The sequence below is a fragment of the Alosa pseudoharengus genome, unplaced genomic scaffold (genome assembly GCF_046254945.1).
Source record: "Alosa pseudoharengus isolate Yale_2024_CS ecotype anadromous, Long Island Sound unplaced genomic scaffold, YU_APseudo_1.1 YU_APseudo_1.1_scf_16, whole genome shotgun sequence".
Lineage (NCBI taxonomy): Eukaryota > Metazoa > Chordata > Actinopteri > Clupeiformes > Clupeidae > Alosa > Alosa pseudoharengus.
This window is the reverse complement of record NW_027468630.1, coordinates 16400356-16410512: the sequence shown is the minus strand read 5'-3', so window position 1 is coordinate 16410512 and position 10157 is coordinate 16400356. Positions and strand designations below refer to the sequence as shown.

Below are 10157 nucleotides of genomic sequence, written 5' to 3'. Positions count from 1 at the left end.
TAATGTGTGGCATCACAGGCTGCTAACTCTGAATGCTAATGCTAGGTGAGTGGGCTACTGCTAATGCTAGGTGAGCAGGCTACTGCTAATGCTAGGTGAGCGGGCTACTGCTAATGCTAGGTTAGCGGGCTAATGTATGAGTTAATGCTTTCGTCAAGTTCATCAGTTACTGCTAACAAAGCTGTAGCTTGCGCTGTGGGGTGTGTGTATTTGTGTGTGTGTGTGTGCGCATGTGTGTGTGTTCTCCTGCTACTCTCTTTGTAGCTAGGTGGGCTACCCACGGACTAAATGGCTACACACCGCTAACCCCCAACAGCACTTAAGGAACTGTTCTAAACAGTCTGTAATCTTTCTCTCTCTCTCTTTCATTCTTCTGCATCTCTCTCATCCCCCTCATAATTATTTCTATGTACAGGATTCTATATAGAACATAAATTACGACACTCATTTCTGCTTATTCACAGTCCACGGTGGAGAAGGAGCCAAAAGCAAAGCAAGAGACAGAAGCTCAGAGACAATATACCAACGCAAACAAACAAACAAATGACAAACAAACAAACAAACGGTCCATAATAAAAGTCTTCAGAGCTCCCGTGGCCAGGGCCGGGGGGACAGTCACGCACCCCTCCACCCACCGAAAAAAAAGAGCTCCAATTTGTCCTGCTGTGGGTTTCTCAGACGGAGAGAGCAGATGGGTCTGTCTGTTAACAAACAGCCGATAATGGTGGTGGTGTTGTTATTATGATCGGTTGTTTGTTGGTGAGTTGGGTTGTAAACAGAGCACCAAGTAGGTTCTGGGTCCATGTCTCTATTCTGTACAAAAGTATAAATATAAAGTTTATAACGTTTAATTTCCGCCAGCTCTTCTTGCTTCACAGACGCCGCAGGACGGCATGGGCTGTTCCTGAGGCTGTGTGTGTGTGTGTGTGTGTGTGTGTGTGTGTGTGTGTGTGCGCCCCCCCTGAAATGATGCGCATGTGTGTTTTGGTATGAATGTGCTAACCCATGAGTATGTGTGAGGTATGTACGTTAGTGTATGTGTGTGTGTGTGTGCATGTTTGTTGGCTTGATCGTCTCTGCATAAATACTCCATAACACATCATGTGAGACTGGTCCCTACAGCAGGTCCATCTTGGGTCTGTAATGTAGAAGCAGCGGTGACTTCTGGAGAATTAAACACACACACACACACACACACACACACAAAGCAAGATTAGTGGAGACACCATAGAGGAAGGCAACATCCCCTTCTACTCCCACCTGCCTTTCAGACAAACAAACACACAAGCATCTCATTACAAGGAGCTGCATTTGCTTACCTGTACGCGGCAGAGCTCACCTGTACGCGGCAGAGCTCACCTGTACGCGGCAAGGCTAACCTGTACGCGGCAGAGCTCACCCGTACAAGGCAGAGCTAACCTGTACGAGGCAGAGCTCACCCGTACGAGGCAGAGCTAACCTGTACGCGGCACTTCATCACGGCGCATAGCACTTTATCGAGGCGCCCTGAGGTGCTGGATAGTAGCCCTTCCTTATATATAAATGTCACAGTCCAATTTACATCGATCATTGCTTTCTCTTTACAGCTACATTTGCTTTCTCTTTACAGCTACGTTTGCTTTCTGTTGATACCTTCCGTACATGTTGACCTAGGGGCCATCTGCATGTATCTCTAAGACCTGCCTATCAGATGGACAGCTCTCTATGACTACTACAGTATCTCCATGAACAGTACAGGTATCTCTGTGAGGAGTACAGGTATCTCTGTGAGGAGAACAGGTATTTCCGTGAGCAGTACAGGTATCTCCGTGAGGAGTACAGCTATCTCCGTGAGCAGTACAGGTATCTCTGTGAGCAGTACAGGTATCTCCGTGAGCAGTACAGGTATCTCCGTGAGCAGTACAGGTATCTGTGAGGAGTACAGGTATCTCCGTGTGACTAGCATCTGTATTCTCACCTTAAATCTCCACCTGGTCACCACCACAAATTTGAGCGTGTGATCCTTTCCCAGAATCTCCTCATTGCATAAAATATCCAGCTGAAACGAAAGAGAAGGAAAAGAAGGAAAGGAGGAAAAGAGGAGTGCAGCAGAGAGCAGGAGAAAAGAGGATAAACTATTAATCACGGCTCACACAATTATTCCTCCTCCTTGTAAAGTGTCAGCAGAGGATGCCCCTAAATGTGTGTGTGTGTGTGTGTGTTGAACAAATATGGGTGAGAGAGAGGGAGAAGGAAAGTGGAGAGAGAGAGAGGGAGAGGGGCGAGGAACAGCTGGATAGTTTCTCAGCTCCTCTCTCAGATCCCCACTGTGCCACTGACAAGCACAACACGACACACACCACAGACGACAGATGAGACGACATATGGTGCTCATACTCACATACCCACACACACACACACACACACACACACACACACAGCAAATCAGGTGGGAAGGCAGAAACTTGGACGGAGTTAAAATCCACACTTTTCAAAACCCCTCATAAGTATTTAGAACACAAACACACAATCACAATAACACACTCTTACACACACAAACACTATCCCACTCGACCACACAGTCACACAAACACACTCCCAGAGTTACACTAACACACTATCCTCTTAACATACCATGAAGGTTTGTGGTGATCATCTCTGTCACAGAACCATCACCACCATGGCATCATGTTGATGTTGATAATGATAATGATGATGATGATATCCAATAATAAATGCAGGTATTTGCATTATGCACAGTACTGAAGCGTGAGATTTTAAACTGGGGAATCCCAAACATGAATTTGAAAAACAAGGGTTGAGGTGGTGTTTAGCTTGTGAGAACATTGGCCACGAAATTTAAGTGATGCCATAAATCTAACGTTAGGCTACATCACAAGAGCCGTTCTAAACTAACACTCCAGATTAACCTCTTGCCAGCTATCAGCAGTAGCCTATTTGTCTGCATTACTAACCGAGCGACAAATTCGGTTTACCTGTGCACTTCATCTTCTCATTGGTGACTGTCTGACTGAATTCTCTTGTAGCCTGCCATGATGTCCTGATGTCTTCAACAGTGTTCTCGACTATCCCTAACATCTCGAGCTAGCAATGAGTATCCAGGTCTGATCACTGTCTTTCATAGGCTAACAGCTGCTTTGCTGTCTTATTGTTTTCCCCTCCTTCATTTAGCCCATATATGTAAATCTGCTTTGCTCTGATTCTGCTAAATTTCTTCAGCTATGAGGTTAAAACACAGGGGCAATTAATATGGTTTTGTTTCTTTTAACTTGCATAAAACACAGTCCTGCGGCTTATACACAATGCGGATAATACACAGGAAAGTACTGTATTATTTATGCATGTGTACAACAGTAGTCCTGCTGACAAAACTTTGCTACTCAGGTCAAATAGTTCGTCACATTGGCATGAATGTGTCTGATTGGTGTGAGCTAACAGGCAGTTGGATTACCATATCCGTCAACTTGTGATTTTACTGTATATTTTCCGTGGAAGTCAACATTTGTGACTTTCCCCCACACACCCACTGAGCATTTTTTTGTCTCCTGCAGCCCAGTCACAGCGGTACGCACTTAACAACTTTTTCGCGCCTGTGGGTGTATAATTTGATTGGATTCCTACCGTAAGTAGCCTGCGTTTAAGTGTCTGTAGAGTGAGAAACTTTTGACGATTTCACTGATTATGCACATCAGGGGTCTGATTGGCAAAAAAAAAGGTTAAAAAAAAGGAAAATATACGAAGCACGGAGTGACACAACCCCCCCCCCCCCTACCCTTTAAATGATGACATCTGATAACATCTTATAACTTAAACCAACATTGAGTAAATTATTTACTATAGGCCTACTTGATGATAATATATAGCCTGCCCCCTAACAGTCCTCTGGGCCTACGTACAAAATAGTGAATCATGTGATAGGCCTACTGATATTGATGCTGATTGAAGTTTGCAACAACAGGTTGTTGATATTTCAGTTCCAAAGAGAATCAAATTACATCGATTCCTCTCCTCCCAAAGTAACACTGTAGGTCCTACACCTCTCCTCCTAAAATAAATGTTAGGCTCTGTTTTAAGCTACTGCACCAGGATTGTGTAGACTAACCCAGGGGTTTTATGTACCATGGACCGGTTTGTTTCCTAATTTTTTTTCACGGACCGGCGCGGGGGGTGGGTCGGGGGTTCCATGTTGTGCATGCATTACTTGAAAAGAACTAGCTCCAGTTATGTATGAACAGTGAAGGTAACGATCTCTTAAACATGTGAAAAACGTGTACTTGAAGAAGTGAAAATTGAACAATATGAACTATGAATATAGAACAACTTGAAGCTATATCTATAAGTGTGAACATGCTTAACAAAATATGGGAAGAAAACCTGGGAACTAAACGTGCATTACGAATATAATCAGTGGGAGCCCTGTGCTTGTTTCCCTGCGACAAGAAGGTTCCATCTGGGGGTGATGGAAGACAGTGACACCCTCAGTGTGTTTGAAATGTCCAGTCGATTGCGCAATTTGGTCTTAGTTGCAGTCATTGCTGAAAACCCGGCCTCGCATAGATACGTGGTGGGAAATGGTAGCAACGTTTTCAGTGCTTTTACGGCTATCTCGGGATATTCTGCTTTTGTTTTGATCCAAAAACCCGCCAGAGAGGTTTCCTTATACACACTCTTAAGACCACCGTCATTTGCAATTTCGATCAACTGCTCTTCCTCCTGCGCTGACAAGTTAGGACTATTCGGGATATTCACAAATGGGTTGCGGACCCACTCATTGGTTTGCCGTGGATCTTTGGAGGATGGGAAGTAACGCTCAAACTCATTTGAAAGCGCAACAAGGTGATCGCGCACCAGCTGCGAGAGAAAGGGCCCTGCCTCAGTCTCTCCCAAAACCCCCACTACTGTTTGGAACATATCAAATACACCCCGGTCCACTCGTCGTCCCCACAAATCAAGCTTGGCTTTAAATGCAGCGACTTTATCTGCCAGTTTAAAGACAGTCGTCATTCTCCCCTGGAGTGACAGGTTGAGGTCATTAAGCAACCCGAATATGTCACACAGGTAAGCGAGTTTTGACACCCAGTCCTCATCACTAAAATGTGCAGCTAACGGTGACTTTTTTTCTGTAAGAAATCTCTGCAGCGGCTCTCGCAACTCAAACACTCTGGCCAGTGACCTGCTAAAGATGCTTGTTTTTTGTTGCTCATTCTAGCGGTTTAGCTAACTTCGTGTGACACTACCGTTCGCTAAGAAGGTGAAGTGAGCTGACCTGAGGCTGCGCATCGCTGAAGGCAATATGTAAAAGTGTTGAAGGCGGGACAGACAGACGTAAGAAAATAGACCTTGCAAAATGCAAACATGCGTGCAATCATACAACTGCATATAGGCCTATGCCATGTAAAAAACGTGACATTATTGCGAATTAAATTTAATTTAGTTTGCATGCATTTTTTTTTAAACTCATGTCGTAGGCTACGGCCCGGTTAGGAATGTCCCGCGGCCCGGTGGTTGGGGACCGCTGGGCTAACCGGCTACAACACTAGTTTTACAAGCGCACACACTAAATGGAGAGCTAGGGTTAAAATGCGGACTGCGCCTTTAAATTGGCAACTTTTTATCTATCAGCACAATGCTACAGTAGGCTATTTCCACTAAATATTCAGCTCAATATTATGTGCAAGACATTTACTAAGTATGCCAAAGCTTTGATATCTTAGCACCGTCACCATAACGTTACGTTTTCTCATGGTGAGATGGCGTCCTGAAATATGTTTTAGACAAGGGGCGCAAGGTTCACGGAGGTGAACGGCTGGACAAACGCAAAATGACAAGGTGTTAAACAATGTAGTAGGCCTAAGACAGGCTTTGTGGTAAAAACTATGAAAACCTGTAAGGTTAGGCTAGTCTGTCACAGCTAACTTCAAGCACAGCTTACACGTGCAGAAATTAAAATTCAATATCAGCATCACGCGATTCATTATCGGAAAATCCTGACAGCGAACCTGATGCAAAGCCAAAACGCCATCCCTCAGTAAAGAAAAAAAAACTTCATATATGATGTCTTTTTAAATCAATTTGTTGACCTTTACCGTTTCATGGCTTCTGCTGAGAAACTAGTTCGCCACACACACTGAACTTGAATCAAGCATTCTTCAGAACGCAGCTGATCAACCCGTCCCGTCTACTTTCACTTTCAATTAAATCCATTAGTAAATGGAATACACTACTTGCGGCGTGATATTCGGAAAGATGTGAAGCACAAAACCCGTCGTTATTGTCAGCGGCCTGTTATAACAATGGCTTGTGTTATACAGAAATATAGCCTACCTCTGACCGACAGACCCCCCCCCAAAAAAAAAAAAAAAACTCATCGGATCTATACGAATTGTGTGGGTCTCATTTTTAAGTAAAAAAAAACGGAATTCCGTTTAAAAACGAAAGAATCACACCCCTGGCACATATTGCCCAGTCCCACGTTGATTTGCCTTTATGGCGGATGTTGAACAGATAACCAATGAATGAGCCAAATCCGTGATCAACTACAGACACCAAATTGTGATTAAATATTCAATCAACTGACAGCCTTGTTAAGTATGCATATGCATGATGTGTGTGCATGTGCGACTGCATGTGCATGTGCGTACCTCATTGAAGGACGTCAGGTTAAGTTTTTTGGCGATGAACTTCTTGAGGTGAAGGACGGTTGCCTGAGCTGAGCAGCGAATCCACTTCCTCTTCAGACCACGCAGTTTACTACTGTTACACTCCAGACAGATGCTCACCTACACATACACACACACACACACACACAGAGTCATATCCACTTCCTCTTCAGACTACGCAGCTTACTGCTGTTACACTCCATACAGATCTCACACTCTCTCACACACACACACACACACCCCAAACGAAGCAACATGAAGGTATGAAGGTAACATGAAGGGAAGATGTAATGTAATACACTCCTTTATAGATCTGCACAGGAGTGTCTGTCTGAGGGTGTGCCCTCTAGCTTTATGTGTGTGTGTGTGTGTGTGTGTGCGTGTGTGTGTGTGTGTGTGTGTGTGTGTGTGTGTGTGTGTTGGATGAGTAGGACTAAACAAGCAGAGTGTGAGCCTGAATAAAAAAAATAACTATAAAGAAGAATGCTGCCCCCCCCCCCCCCCCCCCCCCATAAGGATGTAGTTGTATGTGTGGTTGTCCAGGTGTACCTGCTCGTCGCTCCGGTGATAATCGTTGTCCTCCTCGGGCTTCTCCTGCTCCTTATTGGCTGAGTCCTCGGTCTTCACATCACCTGTAGCACACAACACATAGTCAACACACCAGTGGGACAACACGTGTGTGTGTGTGTGTGTGTGTGTGTGTGTATGTGAGTGAGTGTATGTTTAAGTGTGTGTGTAAGTGTGTGCATGAGTTTGAGTGTGAGTGTGTATCTGTGTGTGGGTGTGTGTTAGTGAATCTCTGGGTGTATGTGTGAAAATGTGTGTGTGTGTGTGTGTGTGTGTGTGTGTGTGTGTGTGTGTGTGTGTGTGTGTGTGTGAGTGAGAGAGAGAGAGTGTGTGTGTGTGTGTGTGTGTGTGTGTGTGTGTGTGTGTGTGTGTGTGTGTGTGTGTGTGTGTGTGTGTGTGTGTGTGTGTGTCTGCGTACCATTGCGTTGGGTCTCCAGGTGAGGTTTGAGGTTACAGAGTTCTCCTTTCAGGTCCCCTGGGACCTCCATCCCCAACTTCTGATAGAACTCCCTCTGTTTCTTAATCTCCGCTGGAGAGAGAGAGAGAGAAAGAGAGAGAGAGAGAGAGAAAAGGTGGGGGGGAGTCATGTTAAAGACAACCATCGTGATGAAAAATGAGGAGAAGAGACCATGCAATGGTAGAGACAGAATGTGTGAATGTGTGTGTGTGTGTGTGTGTGTGTGTGTGTGTGTGTGTGTGTGTGTGAGTGAGTGTGTGTGCAGACTACTTGTTTTCGTATTTAGTAGCCTAGAACTACACAGGTTGGTAGAACGAGGGCTGCAACAGCTTGGGATGACCAAACAGAGGGCTAAACGGCTGGCAAACAACTGCCATCTCTGCTATTATTAGCGGCCGCCACATATGGCAGAGACATTGCTACTTGTACCCTTAAGGACAGAGTATTATGCTTATTGAATGATATTATGAAGACCTGCTGTATGTCACTGGTCCATGAGTTTGTGTATGTATTCTACTGCATCCTTAATATTTGTGTTTGTGTTCCTGTACCATTTTCTTTATGTGGACATTAATAAATGGTTAATATGTGTGTGTGTGTGTGTGTGTGTGTGTGCATGAGGAGAACATGTGTGTGGAAAGCCAGAGGTGTGCTGGGGAAAGGGGGCAGAGAACTCTGAAGACTCACCTTCCTGAAGACCTGGAACCAGTTTATACACAATGTCCTGCATGGTCCGATCATGACTGAGAGACGGAGGGGGAACAAGAAGTACAGAGATACAGGGGTGTTTAAAAATTGGAGAGAGAGAGAGAGAGAGAGAGAGAGAGAGAGAGAAAGAAAGAAAGAAAGAGAGAGGAGAGTTTAAACAGCAGGAGAAAGGACAGTGAGTTTCCACAGGGCAGAGTGCAGCCCCTAGAGCTATCATATGGAACTGGAGAGACTGAGGAAGGACCACACCCATTCTGTTCAATGGCTGATGCTAATAGGCTGAGTAAAATCTAATTCCAAGTAAAGTTCTATTAAAGCCATTATAAGGCCACCATAGGATATTTTAATGAAAAAAGCTAATGAATGTATACGTTAGAGGAACAGAGAAGGGGTTTAGGGGTGTAATAAACTGCTGGAGCTCGTCTTTAAAGTTTGCGGTGGCCAACTGGGGATGTTAACTTGCTGACATTAACCCTTTAAACCCAGACCCCCTGGTGTAGGAATGAGAGATGTCAAACTCATCCATCCCATAATACCCCACATAAGACAGCATGTGACTCACACACAAACATATGAGTGAGAGAGAGTGTGTGTGTGTGTGTGTCAGTACTTACCCGATATACTGCAGTGGATGGCTCTGATGAATAACAATTCTGCATGTGGGACAAGTGTTGTTCTCCTCTAGATACTTGACAAGACAGCTTCTGCAGACTACACACACACACACAATCAACAATTATGACCATTTTAAAGGTATTGTGGATTTCTATTGCTGGCCCATCTTTACATGTATCTGTGCTGTTCCTGGCACAGTTGGTCTGAGTGTGTTACCCAGGGAAGGGAATGTGTGTGCTGAGCGATATGTGTGTGTGTGTGTACTGTTCTGCTGAAATGCTGCTGAGCCAATAGTGTGCTGTTCTGAAATGCTTTGGTGCCCTCTAGTGTTTAAATACAGTAATTTCACACCCTAGCCACCAGGAGGCAGTGTGGCTCTCTCTGCCCCCCAGTCTGACCCTGAGTCTACAATATGGAGAATGATCTGTCTGCAGAGCCGCAGAACCACAGCCACAGTTTCAGCACAACAAATTCACCACAGTAAATTAATCTTCGAATACACAGTTGGACAACAGCAAAATAGTCAGAGTTACTATTCTACTGGGTGTGTGTGATCACTGCAATATGTATGAACATCTTTTCTATAAGATGTCATTATTCTATTTGGCTAAGTTATGTCAGTCAAACCCCCCTGTGAAGTCATCCCGGGCAGACAGATATTATTGGCACATATGTCCTAGGCTTTGTCCTTTTCCTGAGCTCTGCACATCCACTCCTCAACTTCACTCACTCACACACACACACACACACACAGACACATACACACAGTATCCTTAACTTCTTTCTCTCTTACACACTCACACATACTAATCTTCACACACACACACACACACACACACACACAGTAAACTCCTTTTACACACTCATACACACACTCTCATATCCTAAACCCTATACCCTGTAAATGTTACTGTAGCTTTTAAATGTTATTTCAATACCAATGCTAAGTAGCTTTGAATAAAAAAAAAGTCGGTCTGCTAAATAAACATAAACCTGTCAACAGCACTACAGGGCACCATCATACAACGGAGTGAACTGAGATTGCATTGTGTGTGTGTGTGTGTGTGTGTGTGTGTGCGTGTGTTTTCTTTTTTGAAATGCAATGTTTATTGAGTTTTGAACATAGGGACGTATACATACAGTAGCATTTG

At 44.4% G+C, this 10157-nt stretch overlaps 1 protein-coding gene across 1 annotated transcript in view; it reads right to left on the bottom strand.

Moving 5' to 3' along the window:
- Nucleotides 1–349: 349 nt before the first annotated feature.
- Nucleotides 350–10157, bottom strand: part of pcgf3 (polycomb group ring finger 3) — a 19854-nt gene continuing 10046 nt past the window's right edge. The window contains exons 4-10 of the mRNA XM_076287232.1: nucleotides 9006–9102; nucleotides 8371–8426; nucleotides 7645–7755; nucleotides 7209–7291; nucleotides 6642–6779; nucleotides 1958–2038; nucleotides 350–1164 (exon numbers count right to left, since the gene is read on the bottom strand). Coding sequence (XP_076143347.1) covers nucleotides 1117–1164; nucleotides 1958–2038; nucleotides 6642–6779; nucleotides 7209–7291; nucleotides 7645–7755; nucleotides 8371–8426; nucleotides 9006–9102 — 614 coding nt within the window. The 3' untranslated portion in view covers nucleotides 350–1116. The remainder of the gene's footprint in view (nucleotides 1165–1957; nucleotides 2039–6641; nucleotides 6780–7208; nucleotides 7292–7644; nucleotides 7756–8370; nucleotides 8427–9005; nucleotides 9103–10157) is intronic.